Source organism: Quercus robur, chromosome 8 (assembly GCF_932294415.1).
Source record: "Quercus robur chromosome 8, dhQueRobu3.1, whole genome shotgun sequence".
In the NCBI taxonomy this organism is placed as follows: domain Eukaryota; kingdom Viridiplantae; phylum Streptophyta; class Magnoliopsida; order Fagales; family Fagaceae; genus Quercus; species Quercus robur.
In genome coordinates, this window is record NC_065541.1 from 25032884 (window position 1) to 25059423 (window position 26540).

The window sequence follows — 26540 nt, forward strand, 5'->3', positions numbered from 1 at the left end:
TCATTCTTTGGTAAAAATTCACTTCAAACTTATGAGATAATACAACACAGATACCACTCAAACAGTTATAATAACAATTCCAAATTGTTACAATTCTTATAATTTTGAAAGGTAGGATGTGGACAACTTCCTTTTTAGAATTTGATTAAAGTTTCATGCTAATAATGTGTTGTGAAATAAAGGAAATATCTAGACAATAGAAAGAAATATTAGAATTAAATAATATGCATAAAACTCAAGTGGTCATCCGTGCTATAACTCAAATGATATATTTGTCAAGATTTATTTATTTATTTATTTATTTATTTATATAACTCAATTTATTAATCAAAGACATCTACAACCTCTAGAGGTAGGGCACGAAAAAGAACAAAGTTCACAAGCTACTTTGTTCTGATCCTAGAGAGAGCATCATCACACTTAATGGCTTCCCAAAGCAATGGACAATCATGGGGAGGGAAGAGAGAGACTGAAGCTAAGGGACAAAATCTCCTAAATTTTTGACCCCGTGAAAGTGAACAGTTATTCAACAACAATAAAGATCCTTACCATTTTAGTACAAGAACCAAACTCTTGAATTATGCTTTTTTGTTTACTAGTACAAGATCTTGCAAGTTTTGGACAAATTTATCCATATAACCACTCATGAAGTCTGGGCTAGCTAATATCTCCTTCCATTTTGCATGGTTCTTCGCCATAATACCCACTTCATTATCTTTATCCATCACATACTTGATTACCTTGCTCAAGCTCTTTCTTGAAAACCACCCATTGTCTTCCCTCTCCACCTCCACAGCAACCTTCATCTCTTCAACAAGTAACCTAGTATTCAAGATTTGGTCACCAAGATGTGGCACAAGCACTATTTGATAGTTACTCATCAAAGACTCCCACATTGATCCAAACCCACAATGGCTCACAAAACACCCAACTAATGGGTGACTAAGTATCAATGGTTGTTCCACCCAACACCCAAAAGCTCTTCCTCTCTCTTTAAACCTTTCCTTGAACCCATTTGGCAATGCCTCCTCAAGTGTTGCACATTCCATTGGCAATTTCAAGGCTATCAGAAATGACAACCCTATTAACTCAAACCCTAATAGTAGTTCTTGAAATTGCTTATTTTCAAGGATGATTTAAGCCCAAATGCACAAAACACCATTGACCCAAGCTCAAACCCATCTAACCAAGTATCCCACATGCCTTTCAAAGGACTTTTAGCGGGCTCTGGTAACACTGGTCCTGTTAAAAACACAGACTTTCCAAACCGATTTCCCAAGTAGTCACACAATTGTCCTTCCATTTCTTGGCATGTTCTAATAGATATCACATCACTTTCTTTCATGGCGGTTGTGACATGATCGTAAAATGTTATCCCATCTCCAAAAGGTAGAGAAATGAATGATAAAGAATCAAGACTATGGTCGATGAAGGGTAGCCTACTGGTAGTTGCTTTAATTCCTCCTTTGTAATGGCTCTATCCTTGGGAACATTACGTGTCAGAACTACAGCAATTGCAAGTGATGCAGCAGAAACAACATTGTAGCAAATTGATTTGATTCCAAGCTGTTTGGTGATTTCTGGTATCCAATGTGCATTATCATAGAATACCATATCTGGAGTTTTAGCTTGGAAAATATTTTCAACTTGTTCACATGTGCGATCCATGGCAATGGCAAGCAAATGGACCAAAGATATCGATATGTCTGAGGTAGTCTCTGCACCAAGTGGGAGGCCATCAACGTGAGGGATTGTGAGGGGATGAAAGGTGATGAAATTTGGATGAAGATTTAAACATTGTAGCTGAATTTGAGCTTTTTTGGGCAGCATGAAAGTGATTTTGTTGCCTCTCTTAGCAATCTCATTAGAGAGATGGAGAAAGGGGGTCATGTGGCCAGTTGCAAACCATGGGAACATGGCTATGTGAAGCTCTAAGCTCTTGCATTCAACCATTTTTATACTCAAGGGAAAAAGGGTAAGGAAGAACCAGTAGTGGCTATCCTATCTAGAACAGATGTTGTATCAGGTTCTAAACACAACTTGAAGCAAATATTGAATACAACTCTTTAAACAAAATAATTGATATCTATCATTCTTAACTAGATAGGTGGGAGAGATAAGAGTGAATAGTGTTTGGGTTGTAGAAGGTTTTTCCATTATAAAATTTCTGCATGGTCATTATTATTTTCAGAGAGCTTAAATGAGTTATTTATAGACCAAAAAATCTAGTACTACTGCCACAAGTCCCATAACCTATCCACATGGCAGATTTCTAGGAGTTAATCTATTAAGAAAATAGTTGCAAAGAATTTTTTTTAAAAATAAAAATTGTTAGCGGTTAAAAATTATAGAGAATTGGCAAAGAGGCCCATTTTTCAGGCCGAAATTGAGGCGTTGACCATGAACGTTGCCTTGTTCAACATGATATTGAGTTTGCTACTCCAATTATGCCTTGAATGGTATATGGCATCATGTGCTTTTGAGCATAAAACAAAACTTTTCACAAGGTCCTTTTGCAATTATATCAAATTTATAAAATTGTTCACTCAAAGGGGAATCCCATAAGACCATATGGGTTAAGGGTCAAAATTTAGAGTAATGCTAATAATGTATTTTTTTTTTTTTTTTCCAACCGTTGATATACTGTTATAATGATGTGATTTTTTTTTTTAGACTGTTTCAATTTATGGCATCCGCTTCTGATGATAACTCTTATTATCAAACCAAGACACCAATCGGCTTTTGGTGTAAGTGGGGATTGAATCACAGATCTCTTATCAATTACTTGAGACTTTGTCAATTAAGCTAACTGAAACCCACAAATAATGATGTTGAGAAAGTGAAAAAAATAAAAATAAAATGGCTTCTAAGCTTCTTTTCTAATTGTGATGTATTTAATTATGGTTCCAAAATAAGTTTTTTAAAAATCTCAATAGATAATATCTATTAGATAATCAAATTACACATACTTCAACAAATTACTTTTTTTAGGACAAAATACATAAATAATCTTCGGAAGGGGGGTGAGATGACACTTATTCGTTTTCAAAGCATACTACAATGACACGTGGCAACTTCCTATATTTAATTGGTATGTTAGACAATCAATGCCATATGTTAAAATATTATTTGTACATCTCAATGTGTTTACTATAATATTGGACACGTGGCATCTACAATTAAAATTTTGAATGAAATAAATGCATTTATTTAGTATGGTATTTAAGCTCATTTTTTTATTATTATAATAATAATAATACTTTTTTTTAAAAGGAAAAAAATTGATTATTATTGTGTGCTTCCTTCTTTGTATTTACTCATTTATATAAATATATATATAAATATATATATATATATATATATTTATATTTATATTCTTGTTATCTCTCTTAAATTTTACATACTTAGTATTTCCGGTGGGAATTTTTTTATCACTACATATTTGTTTTTTATATCTACTATTAAAGCTACCTCTACCTCTACCTCTACACCTCTCTACACTCTCCCTTTACACCTCTCTACACCTCTACCCCTTAACACCTCTCTAAACCTCTACACCACTATACCCCTCTTTACACCTCTCTACCTCTACAGCCCTACACCTCTACACCTTTCTATGTTTACACCTCAACACCTTTCTCTTACCTCTACAACTCTCTATACCTCTCTACCTCTCTATAGCTCTCTATGCCTGAGAGAGAGAGAGAGAGAGAGAGAGAGAGGTACCACTAATAGTGGAGAACAAAAACAAAAATGCAACTATAAAACAAATTTGTCATCAAAATTCCTAAGCTTGTTGATTATAAGAGGGGGGGAGAGAGAACATATTTATATCTAAAAAAAGGGGGATGAGGAAGATGAAAAGTTGGAGAAGATGATGAAATATTATACATGTAGATAATTGAAGTAAATGTTATTGTAATTGCTAAAATAATGATGTGATATAAAAGCAAAAGGAAAAATATACACACACACGTTTGTGTAAAAAAAAACATCAAAAGCTAAAAGTTATGAGAATAATGTATACATTTTATTACCATATGTGTACAATTTTAATTTTATATGTACATCAAGAAAGTGAAAAAATAAATAAATAAAAATGACTTCTAGGCTTCTTTCTAATTGTGATGTATTTAATTACGGTTCCAAAATAAGTTTTTTTTTTTTTTTTTAAATCTCAATAATATCTAATAGATAAATAGATTACACATATTTCAACAAATTACTTTTCTTAGAACAAAATACTTGAATAATCTTTGGAAGGGGAATGATTAGGAAAATAAGAAGAAAAATAACAAATTAAGAATTAGTAGTCATAAATAATAATAATAAAATGATCTTAAATACCATATTAAATAAATGCATTTATTTCATTCAAAATTTTAATTATAGATGCCAAGTATTATGGCAAACACATTGAGATGTACAAATACTATTTTAACATGTGGTATTGTTTGTCCAATCAAACCGATTAAATATAGGAAGTAGCTACGTGTCATTGTAGTATGCTTTGAAAACGAATAAGTGTCATCGTAGCATCCATCCACCAATTTTGAGTTTTGAGATTCTACTTTTATAATATACTAGTAAGTTATTCATGCAATGCATGGATAATATTATAATGTTTTATGTACAATGGTTTTGAAAAATGTTATGTATGTATAATAGCATAATTGTTATAGAACTTTATTAGTAATGAGTTCATTATAAAAAGTAACAATTATAAATTGCACGCATATATCCATTATAATTATTTAGTTGAAGTAATGAGAAATAAAAAATACATAAATAAATAAAAACAACTTTGGAGGAATATTATAGAATAAAAGTTGATATAGAATGTGTTTTTCTCTTTTTCCTTAATTCTAAAACAAAATATACATCTCAAATACCCACAGTCAATCACATCATTTACAAAACCCACAAATCCACAACGTCCAACCTAACATCAAAATTGTAAATTCAATATAAAATGCAACCCCTCCTTCCTTGGTTGTAGCCAACTCAAATGGGTTAGAATTAGATGAAAAACAATGTTAGAGCTAAGTAGGTGTTGTCGAAAGATTGAAGGTAAATGATATCATTTTTTGTCTATGTATTTGACATGAGATGGCTTGAAGGGCTATTAGTAGGTATATATAAAGGGTAGAAGAGCAAGAAGTGAAAATGGTGAATTAAAATGCAAAGAATTTAGTGTGTATGTGTTAAAGATGAAAAGTATTGAAACATTGAACCAAATAAAACAAAAGGTCAATATTTAATTTATTCTTATCTCTGATATAGCATTTGAGAATATTTTAATTATCTTTGTATAGAATGCGCTACTGGGCAGAATCTCATGTTTTTCCACATAAAGTCTCTGCTTTTTTATATACTGGCTTATAACCTGTTCAAATGCACAGAAATTTTATTTATAATTTTTTATAATTTTGTTGTTGCATTTTTATAGCATCTCAAAAGTTTTTTTTTAATTTTTTTTTTATTATTATATAACATCATCAAAAGTAAATCAAATCATACTTCATCATAGTAACATATATTAACAAACTTTGAATAAGGGGAAAAAATTAAACTTACAATAGTGGGAAAACAAATACACTTCTTCATAACAACATAAAAATTTAGATTCATAGCTCAAAATAACATTTATAATCCTAAAATAAACCAAAAGTCAAATAGTTTAGCACCAAACTGGTATTGAATTTGGTTTTGAGTATTTAGACGTGCGAAACACTAACTTTTTTGAGTTTTCTCTTTTCATATGTAGACATGGCTGAAAGTTAGATGGGCATTCTTAATTAATTATATATATTTATACTTTAGTCTTAAGGACATTTGTTTTCAATTAACAAAAATAATCAAATTATATAGATTACATGAGTCCAGAATCATCATACGATATATGTAACAATATATTTCTTACAAATAAAATATTTTAAACATATTGTAAGCAACTATAGTGAACTTTAACATCATATGTGATGGAGACAATATTTTTCTATCAATTAAAAAAAGCCTAGCTAAAGGAAATGGTAAGAATATCCTTTGATAGAGAAGCATGGCTGTCGTCATTTGCACGTCGTTGATGTTAATACTTCTTCATCCGAAGACATTGATCAAATGAAGCTAAGATAAAACTGCAAATAGTCCAGAAAATTGGACATCAAATTTTAACACTAATTTTGATTAGATAATTATTGTTATAAAAAATACGGACCAATGGCAAGAAATCTGCTCAAGAACTCAATTGTTGTTTGATTCCAAATGAAATGTTGTGCACTTAGATTCTACAAAATCCAGCTTTAAAAAAACAGTCTAAAAGCTTAATTCATGACAAGAAAAGCTTATCAAATCATGCCTTTTATTTAAAACAATCACAACATAAGCATCAAAAAACTGTAAGTTGAGAAACTCCAGGCAAGATATGCTAAGCATCCTCTATCATTGTTACATGAAAGCAATGGATCTTTAACCTAGCATACAGAGTTTCTTGATGTGTCCTAATTACATAACATTGCAAATATGTATACCTATCTACTTGAAGTACGTTGATTCGAGTTTCTGTTAATAACTTAATACGTTAGACATGCCACAGAAACAATGTCTTAACATCCCTGAAACACAATGACTTTTCTCCTAAGTTGCACGGACATGGACACGGACACGTACACGGATACGGGGATACGGCAATTTTTGAAAAATAAAGACACGACACGGCGTGGACACGGCAATTAAATAATTAATTAAATTTTATATTTAGGCATATTTTTTAATATTTTTAGATATAAAATACATTTATGTCTAGAATTTAAATTATATAGGAGTTACAAATAAGTAAACGAATACCCAAAGTAGTACAATAATACACATAAAAGTATAGGACAAACCAAAAGTTTAAATAGACTACATTCACCGTCATACTAAAAACATAAAAGGAAAAAAGCTTTAAACTTTTGGGATTAAAAAAAAATTATATATATGTAGTGAGAGTGGGATTAAAAAAAAAAAAAAAAAGGGCGTTATAACTTATAACACTAACAGAACAGTACACAGCATATCTGAAAGAAAGAAAGAAAAAAACAGAGAGAGCGAAGAGAAGAGGTCGGATCGGACCTGTCCACGCTGAGAGAGAGAGAGAGAGAGAGATCGGAAGGGACAAAGGGCACGGCGTCGACGGCGACTGTCTATGGAGCTCGCCAACTGGCCGATCAGCCGATCTAGCACCGACGACTGTCTATGGGTTTCAACTTTCACGGTAACGACTTCTCAGACTCTAAACTTTCGCCGGCGACTGTCAAAATCTGTGACTTTTTGTTTTTTTTTTTTTTCACTGCTGGCGTGTCCACCGTGTCGAAGCCGTGTCGGAGCCGTGTTGGAGAAGCAAAAAAAAAAAAAGAGGACACCGCTTGGACATCGGAGTCCGGCGAGTCGTGCCGGTATCTGTGTCCGACACGTGTCGGACACCGGTACGTCGCCAAAAATGGCGTGTCGGTGCAACCTAGCTTTTCTCATCATCTGTTAAATATAATGCTTTTCTAACATAAATCATGCATCCCAATAATACCCACTTGTTGATACTATTTTAGCTAAAAGAACTTGAGTTACATTATAATACATTATGACGGAAATTTTCTACCAAGAATTTAGGAACATACCTATTCTGCAATGAATTGTCTAGGTCTTCATTTCCTTTGCCTTTGAATACAAAAAATACCTGATAGACATCAATGTAAATGAGGCTCTAGAAACTAAATTCCTATACACCATGACACCACAGGGAAAAAAAAATAGAAGTTTTGGGTTTCATTTACCGTATGCTGGCTAATCAAGTAAAATTATCTAAAATCCATAAAAACATGGCAGGTTTAAATAAATGAACTGTAAAAATAAAAACATTTGAAAGCTGAGTAAACCGAACTCAAGTTTAACAATTTAATATTTCTACTTCATCTAGAATATAAGTGGTCAATAAAATGGAACATGGTGGTTATAATGAAGGCCATTCATATTATAGTAGCATACTGAATTCACAAAATTGAGCATATATATACTTGGACAATAAAAATGAAATTAAGCATTATATTAATGAACTAATTTATGGGGAAAAAAAAACGAAAAACTTCATATCCAATCATTTTGACAGGAAACCAACTTATTTAGAATTAGTACCTTAAAAATCAAAACACCAAAACTCACAAACACCGATAGGGGAAAATAATGGAGACCATAAACCATATATAAAAACTCACAAATCAACAGTTCCAGTGCATGAAATGTTTTATGAATCATAAGCTTAACCACAAACACTAAAAAACTAAAATGTTAGAGACCACAAATCAAATACACAATAATGGCTTGAAATTGAAATTAGCAATTACAAAACTCTCACTATTACAAACTAAAATCTCTCAAAACCCAACACAATGTTGTCACTAAGCTAGACTGAATTGTAAGACCACACAAACACAAATAAGCCAAATTTATTACAAAGCATAGCCTAAAATTTTAAAAATAAAATAAAAAGAACTCTAACAATCTATTTGGCTACTAGGAAAAGGTGGGTAAAAGTTAATGAAATCATAACAATTTTACTGGTCAATTGAACTTAGAATAAAAACTAATTGAATCCAACCTTTTTTCTTAAAAGAAAAAAAAAATGACTAAAGTATACAAAACATTCATACAACCAAAATTGGCATATGTATCTGCAAAATTAACCAAGTACATTAATCAATACTAATCCAACTACAAATCAACCAAATTTATTTCATATTATGCAAGTTATGTATCTGTTAGTGATTTCAATCAACTTTCTTATTTTATTCCCAAACCAAACAAAATTAGAGTGCGAAAGTTGTTCTCCCATTAAAGCAAACGATGTATATTGGAGTGAAACAATCTATTTGTTAAATTTGAGAGAAATTTCATTTAGACTCTGTTTCTTTATAGTGTAAAACCAAGACTAAAATCAATCTGTTTTTGTAATTTCTATAATCTATAAAAATATAACAAAAGCAAATGTATAAAATTGAGAAGGTTTATTGTAGAAAGACAAACATTTTGAGAGAGAACCATACCCACAACAAAAACAAATCTAACTCAAACATGTAAATCAAAACTAATTCAACTAAAATAACCAAAGAAAAGTCATATCTCATCCCCAAATTCAGAAAAAAAAAAAAAAAAAAAAAAAAAAAAAAAAAAAAAGAAAGGAGTCATATTCAAAGTTTGCTACTCTAATTTTAACTGAGAAGATGAAATTCTTCCAAGCAGAAGTATATTTTCTCTATTTCTTGTCTTCTTTGATTCTTAAATTTATGATATATTTTCAAATCTTTTCCTTTCACTTGTGACTCATTTAACTTGAAATTTCATGGAATCAAATAACTAAATATACAAATAAACTGCTGATTTACATCCTCTTTCCAAGAATAACTCCATTGCCTAACCTTTTCATTAATCTTCTTAGTCAAATTTAATATGAAGAACATTAAAAATAATAAAAAATATTATTTCTATATAGTATTTTTATAGAATTCAAAACAGGGTTTATATTATATAGTTATTGATGCTCAAGAAGCTTATATGATAGTAACGATTACATTGTCCTTATTAGCTTGAATATGAATATCAAGATCAAAAACTCTGGTAAATAATTCCTTAATATGCAGTAACACAGAGTTTAACAATATCTTCACTCCAAACTTCAGATTTGGCTAATAAAATCAATCTGTAAAGAAAAAAGCTTGCTAAAACATGCAAATCAAAGCCAATTCAAACACAAATACACTAAATGGACAAAATCTAATATGAAGTATGAGATTAGTAGAAGGGAAATCAGACCATCCTAACCTATTAGTTTGTTCCAGTAACTCTTCTTGGAAATTACCCAAGTGTTGTAATTGACAAAGATCTCAACAAATCTGTAATTTCAATAAAATTACAGGGTCAAAATTAAGCTTTCAGATTTGACTATTAAAATCAAGGGTGACACTCCCAATATTTTCAAAACAAAAGGCAAATATGATAAATTAGGTTTACAAATTAGGTATATAATATTATATAATATGAAATAAAATTCTTGGTAAATTAACTTAATAACTAAATAGAATAGATTGAAAATAACATAAGAAAGACAGAATTTTTTAATAATAAAGAGATTTTGCAAATTAACAAAACAAAACAACGCAAATATGCAAATTCGATTCCCATCCAAAATACCCAAAACAACTCTATTCCTAACCAAAAAACCTAAATCATAACGGACTGAACCATAATACCCACATGCAAATCATAATTAATGCCTAAATTTCAAAAAAAAAAAAAAAAAAATTACTTTGTCTCTACCTTTCAACAACAACCATCATATAAGGATTGAAAATAAAAGAAAGAAGGAAGAAAAGAAAAAAAAAATGAAATAAAATTCAGAGAATGAAATTGAAACACTTGATGTTTTAAAGTCACAACCTTTCCAGTTTTTTATTTTGTTAAGATTAGAAATGGAAGTACAAAATTAAGATCAATATTTTTAGTGATTTCTGTAATCCAAAATAGGGAAAAAAAAAATTTTAAAAATATCGAAAAATTGAGTAAACAAACATTTTCATGTGGAACCCAAAAACCCGAAACAAAAAGGAATCAAAACCAAAATCAAATCTAAACCTATCCAACAAAAAAACTCAATATAAAGTAATATTTCATATCCAAATCTAAAAAAGTAGAGAAAAATGCATTGGAGCCGGTTCGACGATCTGATGGTGGCAGATAGATAGCCTAATGGTGTTGATGCCCATAGATTTTTCTTTCTCTATGCATGTGCTTACAGTTGCTGTGCTCTAGTCTGGCGATTGACGGCTTATAAACATAGTTTCCTCTCTGTATCTTGCGTTTTTTTTTTTTTTTTTTTTTTGGGAGTATTGCAAGCCTTTAAACTGTATTTTAACCGATTATTCTTTTATACTGAGATGCTATCAAATGGGGTGTTAACCTAACGAAACAATATAATTTATCCTTTTTTAATTGCAAGCGTGGCAGAGTTTTAAATGGCCAAATGGTGCAACATGTTGCACCTGGTTTTACTTAAAAGCTGTACATGTGGGAACATTTTAAAGGGCCTTTTTTCCTACATGGCAATACCTCCTTAGTTGCAGGAGAAGGCTTTTACTCTTATATATAGTATATGATATATATATATATATATATATATTGATTGATTATAGATAGGTTAACTACTAATATGACTTTAATTATGTACTAATCACATCATATAGTTTCCAAAAAAAATATTCACAACATTATCAACAATTGTGATGAAAAATATTATAAAAACATCGTCCTAAGAGTTATTGCAGAATTTTTCTCGATCCAAACCTAACCCATGTTTTTTATGGCACTGGGGACCACATTTTCCCTTGATTTTGTAGATAATCCTGTTCATCAACGTCTAAGGCACTAAACCACTAAATTATTAAAACATCTTCTTTGGAACGAAAAATAAAATGTTAGTTTATACAGTGGCTCATAAAATTGTATCCAGCTAAGAATTTCACCTCTACATAAAATTTCCGGCCACAACATGTAAACACACTTCTAATGCAGCCGCAGTATACCTATTAGCTCGTCAAAACATGACATTACAAACTTTCTACCGTTTGACATTCCCTATATCTACTTCAGTTAGTCTCGTAAACATGCAGTTATTAGCTGCACTTGTATTAACCCCAAAAAAAATGGTGATACCATCAAAATATACATAAGGGAATATGAAATAAGAGCTTTATACATACGAAGGCATAAATCACCTAACAGAAAATAATACTTACACCGTGTAGATTAGCTTCTAGCAATGAGTCAAAAATTCTATAGGTAGTTTTGGGGAAAAGCAAGAAACTGCCCTACTATCGTTGCTCATCAAAGAAGAAAAGAAACTGCACTGAAACAGTCGACAAAATTTGGTTTCTTTTTCATCTCTTGAAAATTGTTTCACACCTAAATCCCGTCGCAGTGGCAATCACTGCCATGGCAGAGCAATCAAAGCTTGTTAAAACATCAAATCAATCAAAAGGCTGCTTGGTCATTACTATCAACTCTATAAGAGAACATAGGCACAAAGTCTCAAATTTACAGTGAAAGGAAACGTCCTCGCCAGGATCTACATGAACCAGTACACCATCTCTGAAAAGAAATTTTGAATCAAGCCTGAGTTGAGTATTTTTGGAGGCATTTGCTTTTGCAGTTGCACTTTGGCTTATGGAGTGACAACTACATTCCATCGGCATGACACCACTATTTCCTGAATTTTCACAATGACAAGTTCTCATTTCTGGACATTCAACATTCCTCCTGTCTTTCAGTTTCCCATCAAATGAACCGCTGAAATTTTCAGAAATGTAAACTTTTTTAAACGCTGAAAGAATATCCACAGATAATGATGCAACAATATCGTGGACATCCTCTACCGTCCAATGGCTCCCATTTAATCCCCATACACGAATAAGGATTTTCTGCATCAAACCGTGAAGGTTGTATAGGCATTCAGGGCAACATTGATACAAACAAACAAACCCCTTGCCAGAAATACTGGTGTTGCTCGGGGAGAAACTGTTATCCACTGCTTGCTTATCAGCATCAGGCTTACCATCACTGCATGAAGCGCCAGTCCTTGTTGAGGGCAAACCATTAACCTGGTTGCAGGCTTCCATGGAGCCCAATTCACCAGACCTACTGAGACCAATCTCAGAAGGGACACTAGATTCTATGAATGCAAATCCATTAGAATGTATTGAGGATCTAGAGTTATCATCCACCAATGCATGACTTTCAGTATTTTCCATTCTATAAGGTCCAGATTTCATCCCATTCTGCTTATTTAAAATTTTACCAACCAACTGATTAGCATCAGCAGATTTGTGAAGAAGTTCGTCCATGGTTGAATGACCCAAGTGGCCAATTTTCTGTGGAGAACCTTTTTCGGAAATTGCAACCCTTTTCTCAGAGCAAGGATAACTTAAATCACCATTTCCTTTGTTCAAGTCAACACATTCAATTTTTTCAGCAGCAATTCCTTGAGGACTTTCCTCCGGCACTTCTGGTTCATCACAACTATTGCCACAAGCATTTGACCTGCATTCCTCACTTTGAACTTGATTATCCACACATGTAAAGTGCTTATCTACAGATTCCATACTAGTTAGCATAGGGTCTTGCACTACTGTTGGAGCATCCATCTCTAAACTGAAAATGGAAGGAATGGTTATTAGATAACATCATAACAATTAAAAAAATGAAAATAATTATTCAAGCTTCTTAGTGGAAATACCAATAGTACCTCTGCAGTGAATACGCCCAGCTAATAACCATATCTTCCAGATAAGCTACTTGCGACAAAATACGAACAAATTGATATCTGTCTTTTCCAGCTTGAACCTTTTCATTGATCTGTCCAACTAGGAGCTCAAGAACCTTGCGCACCTCAAAGGAGACTTCCCTAAGTGATGTGTAGGAACCTCTATATGCCAATAAACCAACAGCAATAAGGCCTCTAACTAGTCCAGATTTTTCTTTGCTTTTAATAGTGCTGGCACCACAAGCAACAGCTACCTTTTCTAAGGAGTCATTAGGACGAATTATACAAGAATTGAAAGGCCAGCCCTTCCAAGGTCCATTTATGTCAGCAGAGGGACCTTCTTTCAGTTTTGAAGTGACCCAACAAAGTTCAGCAAAATGAGGATATCGCAGAATTTGATAGCCAAATGTCGAAATTGCTAACAGCAAGCTTGATTTCCCCTTCAAAATTCTATTGTTGGGTGGTTGTGGAACTTTTATAGAAGACTCATCAGGAAATTGTGAGTTAGCCTCATGTACATTACCTGATCCATTATCTGAACTATGATTTATTTTATCTGTATAGCCTTTAATGGAATCACAGGTTGTATACTCCTTGCATGAACTGGTATGTAAGTGAGATTTTTTATGAATGAGCTGAACAAGCTGTCTAAGAATATCCTTTGATAACTCTTCTGCAGAAAGATTGATCACCTTATCATCATGGCTGAAATTGCCATCAATCTGCACAGAGAATCGAGGGACAGTGTGCTCTGAAGGAGTTGACTGACTGCAATTTGATAAGTGACTCTTAAAGAACTGCCTTATTTTATGTGGAAGTACTGTATATGGAATTTCTGAAGTAGCCTGTGGGCAAATTAAAATCATTATGAGAATATGCTCTATTGTATAGAAAGAAAAATTGACTACATTATCAAGCATATAAGTACTGCACCATCATTAATGAACTTCTCATGCAAAAGAACTGAGCAAATGCCAACATTCATACATTCATAATCACTGTAACATTAACATACATGTTACTTTAAAGACAGCTATAAATTTATAGCAAAACACAGGAAGACATATCAAACATTATCAATCAACATTTTGTCTTGGCCATTGAGTTTTTTTTGGATAAGTTTATTATGAATAACCATTGAGCTACAGTGGAATTTTTCCTTGAGTATTGTTTCAATTTTATCACAGTAATTTTTTTTTTTTTTTTTTTTATTATATGATGAGGAACCCCCCTCAAGGTATGGGGCCTGTGGGACCACTATCACCACCCCTGAGGGGCAAACCCTGGATGCCTACACATCCCCACTGAGCAGGCATCAGGTAAACCGCGAAATACCTCAGCTCGGAGTTGAACTAGAGAATTCTAGGTTTACAGTTAGTCCAGGCACTCTTCCTTACTGCTGTGGCACCCTGGGTGGGGGCTTATGCTTATCACTGTAATGTTATAATATATATTACTTAAAAAGACATCTATGACTTATAGAAGAAACAAAGAACCAACCACACCCCCCACAGGAGAGGGAAAAATCAACTTTTCATTTTCAGATGGAACATTGGCTCCTCTCGAAGATGGCTTAAATCAACAAATAACAAACATTAAGTTACCCAATTCTAGATACTGAAACATGTCGTCTTATTAAAAAAAAAAAAAAAAAAAAAAATTTAAGTACCAAAACATGTTTTGAGATTTTAATGTGATCATCCCATTATTGTGAAAATCTGGACACAGATAGAAATGGACAATTTTATTTCGTACCAGAATCATCAAGGATGTAGACCCGCATATAGATTCCACATGCTCAATAAATGAGCTCCAGGCATGTGAAGCACTTTGGACAGCACAAAGGCGATCATCCATCTTTGCTGATTTGATTTTCTGTGTACCAAACTCATTCTCCTTTTGAATAGCTTGACCATGTATGAAATCAGGAAACTGATGGTGTTTTGAACTGGAATCACTCTCCTCAATAACTTGACTTTTCTCCACAGCCCACAAATCAATTCTTGGCATAAATACAACACATGACCCCACACTAGCACATTTCACTGCCAAGGACAGATAGTCATGAAGATATTTTTATATGAATTTAATTATAGCCATGAAAGTACTTAATTCATCAAGATTCAACTTATGTTATAATTTGAACAGAAGTTGACTGAAAAACCTCATTCACATTATAATTATTGGAAATACCCTTTTTTTTTTATAGGTAAATAATTATTGGAAATACATGGCAACCCCATTCACAAAATGGTTGCAAGACATTAGGGGGTACCTTAGTGATAGGAATCCTATCTTTTAGGGAAAATGGTGTGCAAGGAGATAAGGGAGCATGTCTTCAAGAGAGAAGGAGACTTAAGGAATCAGTGTGTGAGAACAAAATAGCACTCTTCTTTGTTGTGAGTGAAACCCAACCACTTTCTCTCTTAGCATAATAATTCATTGTAAAAAAAATTAACGCAAAGGTATACTGAGTACTTCTGCCACATGTTGGTCTTGTGATAATGTTAATGAAGGCATGATCACAGTAAAGCAATGCAGATGAGCACTGGTAAAATAGTTAGGAACTGATCTAGGGATTTCAACAAAGTTTCAAAAGTTTGTTTCTCAAAGTAAACTCCAAATAATGAACTTAAAACACTTGCAGAAATGCCAAACAATGATATTAGCCCATTTGTTGAGGCCCTGCAAATTACAGGTATAGAAACCTCCTCACAACGTTTTTATAATTGATGATATTTATTATTAGCAATTTTTTTCACGATACATCAAAACATACTCACCACCATGTTCTCTACATTGTCATATGCCTTTACTCATTATCAATTAATAAATGGTCAAGCACAAGTTTGCCTGCCCATTTCTCCCTTCCATCCCCCATTTAGATCAAGCTAATGAAACTCAGGCTCAGCCCATTGTAGTAAATGCTGCTTAAACACTCATTATTTGAAAGCATTGCTTATCAATGAAACAAAATTCATATTAGTTTTTTTGATAAGTAAATAATTATTTTATTTAATTAGAGAAGAAGAAAAAAAGTCCATATTAGTTATCATACCCACCCTGCCAAGGATGGGAACTATCTATTAGGTATGAGCTTTCCAAGCTTCTTGAGGGCCTAAACATGCATCAGACACTCAAAGTCTTCAATGAGTGCTTATGAAAGTGAAGAAAAGAGAGGAAAGTTGATTTACAACTATTCAAACCATCTTTTGGTTTGCATGGAAGTTTCAATAGGAAAGTGATTTAAAGAAAATAAACTTGATTTAGGAAATTAAATAAGTCATAAAATAAAATACTAATATCCTAAATAGCTAAAATGAAGCCTTAGATTATAACATCAATCATCAATGCCTTATTGATGCGGAAAAATATAATAATATCATTTTGGACAGAACAAGGAAAAAGACAAAAATCTATAGCAATACAGAAAGTATCAAGAGAGAACAACAAAATCAAGCTTTACCAGTGAAGTACATATTTTTGCTCCCTAAAAGCTGCATGAAAGCAGAAATCTAACTGATGCTAGATTTAACTACTAAGCTACAGCTACACTTTATTTTACAAACTTTATGTAAGATATTCAGGATGAAATTCTCATATAGAATTGCAAAAAATAAGGAAGAAGAATAGAAAAAACCCTAGGTTTCGCCAACTAAAGTAGTCTGAACCGTAGGCTTTAGCACTTAAGATTGCTTGGAAATTGGAATCAACACAAGCCTTTGGCATGATACCAACAAAGTTTGTATTCGTCAATCATAAAACCATCCATATTGGAGTCCAATGGCGCACTTATATAGACTACTAGGACTAAACCTTAACTTAATTGACTTGGGCCAAACTCGAAAACCCAATCATTGAATGACGAAACTAACCATTGCTCTAGGAAATTAGGTAAAATACCAATTACCTAATTTAGCAAATAAGACCTAGAATAAAATGCAATGGTCCAATAGTAAATGTTCAATTGACTTCTAAAATCAAATAAAATTGTCCTCACTCTCCCTACCACCAAAAAACAATTAACAGAAGTAATTTTACACACAAAAGCTTCCATTACATAGGATATCATCAGCACAGAAGCACCTCATGCAAATGCATTTGACCGTTAACCCCTAGCATCCCCATATCAAGAATAGGCACAGGAATTAAGTAGTCTAGTTATATCAAAAAATTCATGCCCGCTCAAAGAGCATGGTAGAAGAATATGTGGTACACAACTAATATGTTGGCAAGCCATTATAATGTCACTAGAGACTAGATAGGCGGTCAGTTGTGAAACTCATGTTTGCTTATAGTTTGAACAATCTACAGCATAAAAGAAGCTAAAAACAAGATAAAGAGAGGGACACATACTTAATAATTGTGTTATCCCCTGCACCACATCTCCATGTCCTTCTTGTGAAACTGTAGCCAAATCAATCTTTTGAATCTCAAAATTCCCAACAAAGCAGTGGAGAAGGCAAGAAGCAAGATGCCTCTGTCCAGATCTGGGACTTCCAGCAATCAATAATCGGAATCCTGATGTTTTTGCTGATGAAATTGATATATTTTGTAACAAACTTGAGCGAGTGTCACCATGATATTTTATTGAAGGTTCAAACTGTACAAAGTTATCAACAGTGTCATCATTAGACACATCAGAACCAGCAAAGTCAGCATCTCCAAATAAAATGCCTGAATATGAAAGTTTTCTCTCTAGTTCCTTTGCAACATCTGCTTCTTTGATAAAATCATCAAGATGGGACCACCAACAATCAGTAGGCATTTGCTTCTTATCTAAAGCAGAAACCATTACACTTTCAATCATTGCAGCAGCTTTAGAAATAGGAGTTGGTAGCCCTAGGCGTTCATCATGATAAAGGGAAACTAGCAGAGTGCATAATGATTGCAGAAGACAAGGAACAAGATGTCTGGGAAGGGGAGCAGATACTATATCATTAGCAGCAATTCCTGCTTCCCTGCGAGAGCATGGAGGTGGAGAAAACAATAGAGCCTCTAACCAATCCCTCTCCTCTACTGCAAAGGCAGGAAGAGGAAGGCGCTTATGACCAGAAACTTTCTCTCCAGCTGCAGATAAAATTTGCTGCAAAGGGAAATTCCTCTTCAAAGCAGTAATGGCTGCTTGAGTACAAAGAGCTTGCAGATCAGCACCAGCAAAACCTGCAGTATTTTTTGCAATCCAATTAAGCAAGGATCCAGTAATTGGTTTTGGCCACCTTTGAGTGTGTAGCGACAAAATGGCAGCTCTGTCCTCAATTGACGGCAATGGAAAATAAATCTCCCGATCAAATCTCCCAGGTCGCCTTAACGCTGGATCAACAGCATCTGGACGATTTGTTGCACCTATTACTATGACTGAACCTCGAGACTTTAAACCATCTAATAAAGCAAGCAATGTTGACACAACTGAACTATGAGTCTGATCCTGCTGCCTTGTGCGGGAGGGTGCCAACCCATCTATCTCATCAAAGAATATTATAGAAGGTTGACATCTTTCAGCAACCTGAAACAAGAGTCTCAGCTGGCGCTCAGCATCACCAACATATTTTCCTAAGCAATCAGCACCTTTGCGAGCAAAATATGCTATCCGTTTATCACCACGAGCACATGCACCTATCAGTGCTCGAACCACCAGAGTCTTACCTGTTCCAGGATACCCATGCAAAAGAACACCTCTAGGAGGTGTAATGCCAAGATTATTAAAGAACTCAGGATATAACAAAGGTAATATGACAACTTCCTTCATGCATCGTATGACATCTTGAAGCCCAGCAACCGAATCCCAACCCTGAAACAATTTTCCACTCTCTGATTCTGAGCCTCCAATGTACACAGGTGCAATTCTTAATAAGTCTCGGTGAAGCCTCTTGCTCTCACGTTTCAAAAATTCTTCATCCTCGCCACAATTTTCCAACCATTTCTCTTCTGCTTCAATATCCTTTCGCCCAGCATCATTTGAAAGCTTCCTCATTTCCAACTTTATTTTCTTAGCCTTCAATTTCTTTATCCGGGTCAGATATTGATTACCTTGAGGTTGAAAAAAACGCCGATGATCTGTGCAGGCAATAAGAAATTTGCGATGATCAAAGATGCAACCTTTAGCTCGTGCACAAGGCTGCAAAACATAGATAGCATATAAATTCTTATAAACGTTGGTAGAACAGTAGATGGTTGCGTTATCCACAAAATAAAAGAACAGAAAATCATTCCAAGGACAACAAAAAACCAACCAAGTGGTACGTTTTTGGACACCGATCAACCCGGCATCCAATAGTCGCTCCTCGCCTCCCGCAGCGGGTGCATTTTAAAGCCCTTCCTCTGCAAAGGGCAGCCCTTACGTTCTTTAAACATCCCAAACCAGCAAAATAAACCTTCAAACACAAATCACAATGTATGAAGATTTATTGTAACATGATAGTAGATGAACTCAAATAAGTGAATAATAAATGATATTAACTTCTAGTACCACAGCTATTAAGCCAATAAATTTCAGAGAATAGAGAGACAGGAAGGAGAAGTAGGCACGTAAATAGATATAAGTAGTTGACAATAAGTGAAAAAGATTGTTGCTTACACCTAACTACCGTGTTCCATCACATGGCAATATATGACATGGTATATAATCTCAACCCATAATAATCTGATAAGCACAGCAAGTCAAGGAAACAAAAATTGTAATGACAACGAAGGAAACAGAACTAAATAACTCAAGACTGGAGCTATTGCGGACCAACCATTATCTTCATCAGTATCAGTTAAGAGCATACCACTGTAAAAATAATGCAAACCAAAGAACTAATACAGAGGAATGAGACTACAGACTCATACAAATCCAGATTCTATAGACAATAGGAAACCTCAAACTAATCTGTTTAGGTGGAAAAGTATATTAGAGACTTAAACCTAAATTAATATACTCTATTCACAAAACTCCTGTAGATCAATTGTGATGATCACACTTCTCCTGATGGTCCCTCCTTTGACTTCCTAGATGCTTCCAGGATCAGAATTGTCTAAAGTTTAGGAGATTGTGCTCCTCTGTGCACATAAAACATAACAATATAGTATATTCCTTACCAAACTATAACTGTACTGGCACCTATAAAAAAAATAAAAACTATAACTGTACCAGTGAATATACTAGTATAGAACACCATTTTTTTTACTTTTCCTTTCTTTTTTATTTAGTGAATACTGGTATAGAATTTCCTCCAACACACAATCACAATAAGAGCACCTGTCAGGCCCAACTTGCTGAAAGAAGAGCTTTTCTGGTTGCATTGGGAAGAATATTAAGTAGTTTTTCAACCTTCATTGGAAGAGAGAAATTTTCTCCACAAATAGTCAAGAGTCAGACTTCAAGGCATTCATCAAAGCTACTAGGTTATTTAATTACGTTAATCAGTGCTCACTCCTAAGTCCTAACAAAATAAATATACAGCCCTATCTTATATATATAATTTATTAATGTGCATACAGGAGGCCAATGGCTCACCCCAGGGTTCTAGAGTAACATTTTCTAACTTGACCACTACTGTCTTAAACTTAAGAATTTGTTTGTCCCCTTTCCATGATAGATAAATAAGAAGACACTAGGACAGCAGAGCCAGTAGCCCTGCCTATTGCCAGTTGGGTTCACATGATAGATCAATTAATTAAAACTGAATGTACCATTTAGCCTCTTTGAGTATTTTATGCAACCAAGACTGGAAGCAGGCAAGCAGACTAGTCAATAGCATCTTTGACTTATTTATCTATTGTTAAATGATAAATTATTCTATAGCATGCATACAACATGCTCTTCTTTAAAACATATTTCAAAATGTTTCAAAAAAGCCTTAAAACAGACCTCATCAATAGTGCCCAGAACCATGGGAATTACCTCAAAGTAAGTTATAAAATAAATAGACTTCATATTATGACTATGTAAACATTCACTACAGGAAATTCAAAGTTATAAAATAAATAAACTTCATATTATGACTATGTAAACATTCACTACAGGAAATTCAATGTGGACTAAGAAATCCACCTGTGAGCCTTAATAAACATATTTCATGGTATTGCGGAAGCTACAGCAAAAGTTGGCTGGCGATGTGTCCAGAGAATAATCACATACAGGTTGTTTCGAAGCCTCAAAGGGACTCTGTAGCAGAAGCTGAAACTCCATATTCCCCTATGTGTTGAATAAGCTAGTTTCTTTCTACTGATGACAAATAAAAAGTGTAACTAAAAGTCTAAAAGACAGTTTTGAAGTTTTTCTCCTTAGATTTTCAGGCAAGCAAGTTTCTTTGAGATAGGTAGGTGTGCATCAGAAGCATATAGCTGGGACTTAAGCTGTAAGATTGCCGAAGAACCATCTGCTGAACTGCTGCTCCAACACCTATCTGAAGTGGATAGGTGTCAGAGCAGGCAGGGAATAGTTCAATGCTTTTGTTTATAAATTCCAACACCCATACATCACTGAACCCAACTAATGACATTCCTACATTCATTTTCACCTCCCAAACTACCAAACATAACAGCATGAAGCCCAAAGCATCCTTTGAAAGCAGGCGTTTTTAAGTTTAAAGGACCAAGCCCCAATAAGGTTCTTTAGCCCATAATCTTAAAAGGGACCCCTATACATGTTTTATCCTTATTCTGATCACTTCGTACACCCTAACTAGCAAATTATGCCTAAGAGAGGATTAAGAGTTAAGACTTCTACCCTATAATTCTTTGATGCATTGTGATGCAGGAGGCAATGAGAAGACAGATTTATTATAGTTTATTTGAGTATCAAGGGCAATTTTGTAATTTCATAATATTCTGGAATGGGCTATGCTAACAGTCCATTAGATCCTCTTCTGGGTTTTATTTAAGTTTGGTTATTTAGTTTGGGTTTAATAATAAAGCCCAAGGAGTCCAAGTCCAAGTCTTATTAGGGTTTTAAGAAATCCTAGTTCAACTAGGATTAGGTATTAGCCTTCTATTTAAAGAGTTGTAGTACTTACTATTAAGTTGATTATTAATGATTGTTTTCAGAATTTAAGAGCTATTCTTTCTTTTATGGTTTGTGTTATGCAACCTTCTCTGAGATGTGATGCTAAGGAACCCTAGGTGTGATGCTTAAGAAGTCTAGGTGTGATTCCTAGAATTTATCTATTTTCCTTAATTTTACTATTCACAGTTACTGTTCACAAACCGTTCACAGCAGCCCAAATCTTGATTTTCACCTTTGTTTCAGTCCCAAACCCTATAATCCCTATTATTTTCTAGCCTATTCCCCACCAAAACCTAAACCTAATCCTTCAAAACCCAAGTTATACCAGATCTGCCCCTGGTGTTCTAAATCAGATTTTGTTGTTCCCCCCCTTGTCCTACATCACATTGGCTTTGCATGATGGTGTTCAACATCTTTAATTACATATTACTTTCAGCTTATCTTGGCCAAATTTAGTAGTTTTTACCACTGTATTTAGTGGGTCGGAAATTTTTTATAAATACTTGGATACATGTACAATCAAGTTGTACATAATCATTTACTCATGGAGATTTTGTATTTATATTTTAATGCTGTTCCTCTTGCAGCACGTTCCATACCACTGTAAACACATTTGTCAGGACGTAACATGTAAGGGATCTATAGAAACACATATAATGTAAAAATGGGCCTCAAAGAACCTCAGCAGGGGAACCACTACAACAATTTGTTGTTAACATCTTAGGGGCTCCAAATTTAGAATGATAACAAGTCTCACATCCCACAATATTTAAACAATCTATATCATCCATGAAGACAGGATTTTCTTTAAATTGGAAAGAGGGAAAAAAAAAACATAAATATTAAAAATGAGCAAGTGAACTGCATAGAACAACAACAATAACAGTCAGCATTTACATATTCCTAATGCTAAACATACATTAAAAGAGACTACATATTGATAGTTTTATGATGCAAGCAAACCAGGAAATAATTACAAGTCAAGAACCACACCTCTGGACTCCATACAGCACAGTGTTGATGAACCCATATTCCGGCAATACCATAGCGATCATTTATAGGACCCAAAAGACGGCCAAGCCAGCCAGGTTCATCTCCAAAACCATCCCATAAGTCATAGTTAGGCTCCTCTGATGCTGAAGAGCCACTGTATGCCTCATTTTCACTCTCACCTGTATCTTGAATTAACCTTTTTGGAGGTTTACCGTCAGTCCCTCCCCCACACAAACCACATCGTCTACCCTCTTTGACACGTGGCTTGCCAAGCGTATCACTTAAAGCACATTTGGACTTATCTACCTTCTTAGCATTTTGATCTTCCGAAGGTATGTCATTAACCTTAGCCAAATCAGCTTCGTTCCCATCATGAGATCCTCCATTATCCACTTGGTTTGCCGATATTCCAACAACTTCTATGTCATCATTTTGACCTTCTCCTTCCTTTGCCAATATTCCAACAACTTCTACATCATCACTTTGACTTTCTCCTTCCTTCCCACACTCTAATTGTTCTACTTGATTATCACTAAGTTCCATGGTTACCACATTGTCATTGCCAACACATCCCTCTTCCAACCTCAAATCAACAGATGTTCCTCTCTCCTCTTCCTCAACTAACTCAGTGGCATTACCATCCACCACAATATCTATATCATCTCCGCCACCCATTCCACTTTCCAAAACCGACCTACCCTCATCGTCACCCATATCACCAATGACCTCCACTTCTTCCCCATCACTCTTCTCCTTCATCCCATTCAACTCATTCTCTTTCTCTCCTTCCCTCAAATCATTTTCCGCTTTAACCCTCCCTGGTCTCTTAGACTTCACTACCGTAGATTTCCCATCTCCCAATTCCTCTTTCTTCTCATCCACCACCACCACCACCTCCTCCTCCCTAATCTCAACCTTTTCGTCAAAAAGTTTCCTCTTCCCACTGGGTGAACCCCTCTCCTCCTTAACCCCAAAACCTACATTCCTCCCCCTTGATCTCAACCTCGATTTCCAACTCCCGGGGGTCTCCACACCCCCAAGATCCGCACTCCCACGAGACTGCACCGGCGAAGAGTCACTCTTAACAATCTTCTCACCAATAAACATCACACTATTCCCAATTTTCCGTCTCTTCTTCGCCGGAGGGGGCGAAACATCCAGCAAAACCGGGGCACGCCGCACCCGCGAGCTTCTCCTTAGCTCCCCCATCCCATCTCCTCCACCGTCCCCCTCATTCGATTCGACATGATTCCGATTATACTCCTCCTCACATATGGCATCGAGCCTCTTGTGCTTCTTCCGAAGCCGAGGCCCCGACTGCCGATTCGTAGTGATCCTTCGATTCCACGAAGACAATCGCATCCCAATAATCCACAAATATATAAAATCTTATACACAAACGTTTGTGTGTATATATATATATATATATATAGCTATCGATATACGTCTATGAATATATATACATATATAAACAGAAAATTTGAACTTCTTTGTCAAATTGTAGTGACTGACTAACCGAATGATTACTGAGTCGGATCGGTCCGAGATGGAAATGATGAGGTTGGATTTGGAAATTGAAATGAAAGAGGAAAACGAGAGAGAAGCAAAAAAAAAAAAAAAAAACCCTAGGAAATCAATTCCCAATGAAATATATATATATTTTTTTTTTCGATTCTGAGTCTGGAAAAGTTTTGGGGCTTTGGGCTGTTATTGTTAAAGAGGGATTTCTGTGTGTCTCTCTGAAATGAAATCTTTCTCTCTCTTGCTGTTGCTTTTGCTTTTGCTTAATACTAATAGTAATAGGAAGGAAGACTACTAGGGCGTGAGCATAGACAGAGAGAGAGAGAGAGAGAAGTGGATTTTTTTTTTTTTAACAATGATATTTTTCTTTTTCTTTTTTAATCTTTTCACTCACGCGCGTGTAAATCACGCGTTTTTATTATTTTTTATCATTTAGGTGGAATGGGCCTGTAAGATTTGAGAGTTTCATGATTAAGTCGGGGGCTCTTGTTAAGGCTTTAGAGTTTTTAGTGAAAAATTAATTATGGTTTTATTGTGGGATTTGTGGTAGTCTGGTAGGGTTTGTGTTTTTCAGTGATTTTTTCGAGTGTGAAATTCACGCGCTTTTGAAGGGGGTCGGGATGAGGTGAATATTTGTGGGATTTTGCTTAATTTCTTTTCTTTTCTTTTTTTCCTACCAAATTTTGCCGCCAAATAGGCAAGTTTTCCATTCCATAAGATGGGAGTGAAATGGGTGTTGGCAACTTGGCAAATAGCATTGTGTAGGGTTTTCACTTTCAAAGGACAACGGCTCCTAGGTGCCCAAAAAACCCATTTGCTAAGATGCTCTCTTTGGGGCTACTTGCTTGGGGTTAGGTTAGAGGGTTTTTATTTTTCCAACCAATGGAATTTCTTTGGTTAAAACTCAAATTACATCCTCTAAATTTGTGTTAATTGTAATATTTATCCTAAAGGTCTTTTTTTTTTGTGGTCATTTTAGTCTTTAAACTTTTTGCATTATTTTTTTCAAGAAAATCCTTCCATTTATTAAGGGCATAGCCATAAATTTTCACTTTTTTTTTTAGCCAAATAACTTTCATTGATTTAAAAGACTAGAATCTAGGTACAAGGCATCCGCCGCTAGCAAAGGATCCTCCTCCATCCATACAATTTCATTTTCAATCAACCTAGCAAATCTAGCCAAAGTATGAGCAACACTGTTTGCACTACGCCTAACACAGATAATTGAAATGGATATAAAACCAGTAGCCAAGCACCAAATATCTTCATAAATTAACCCAAGCCAAGAAAATTTTGGTTGAGCCTGTGATATCGTCTTCAGCACCATTGCATTATCTCCTTCTAGAATCACCTCCATAAATCCAGCAAACTCAAGAGCTTTGCGGCAAGCCATCACTTCTCCATTCACATTACGGATAACAACCCCATAACCCGATACAACACCATTATCAAAACTATCTTCGTCAAAGTTCAGCTTGAAAAACGTCCCCTACGATGGCTGCCATGTCTGGTTTACTAAGGTTGGGATTGAAACTGTCACACTCAGTTGATCCTGTGCCTCAGTATACTCCCTCAAGTAATCCAAAGCATGTTGGTAAGAGCATGATGGATGTTGGAAGGCACCCCCATGCATGACCGTATTTCGTTGTTGCCAAATCAGCCAACACATAACCCAAAACAGGTCCAATTCCT

General features: G+C 34.6%; 1 protein-coding gene and 1 pseudogene across 1 annotated transcript; both read right to left on the minus strand.

Annotated features, from left to right (window-relative positions):
- Window positions 1-578: 578 nt before the first annotated feature.
- On the minus strand, window positions 579-1953 carry LOC126696080 (UDP-glycosyltransferase 79B6-like; annotated as a pseudogene).
- Window positions 1954-11676: 9723 nt separating this feature from the next.
- Window positions 11677-25158, minus strand: LOC126695079 (uncharacterized). Its single transcript, XM_050391692.1, has 6 exons — window positions 23328-25158; window positions 19579-19719; window positions 17702-19463; window positions 15101-15390; window positions 13328-14190; window positions 11677-13233 (listed from the first exon to the last, which is right to left on the minus strand). The coding sequence occupies exons 1-6, from the start codon at window positions 24687-24689 to the stop codon at window positions 12054-12056; spliced, it is 5598 nt and encodes a 1865-aa protein (XP_050247649.1). The 5' UTR covers window positions 24690-25158; the 3' UTR covers window positions 11677-12053.
- Window positions 25159-26540: the final 1382 nt, after the last annotated feature.

What these genes read in the sequence shown, in the direction of transcription:
- LOC126695079 (XM_050391692.1), bottom strand. Translation starts at nt 24,689, where the DNA reads ATGCGATTGTCTTCGTGGAATCGAAGGATCACTACGAATCGGCAGTCG. An exon ending in CTACATCCTTGATGATTCTG is followed by an intron (nt 14,191 to 15,100) that starts GTACGAAATAAA and finishes ATTTGCCCACAG; the next exon opens with GCTACTTCAGAAATTCCATA. An exon ending in TGGGCGTATTCACTGCAGAG is followed by an intron (nt 13,234 to 13,327) that starts GTACTATTGGTA and finishes TTCCATTTTCAG; the next exon opens with TTTAGAGATGGATGCTCCAA.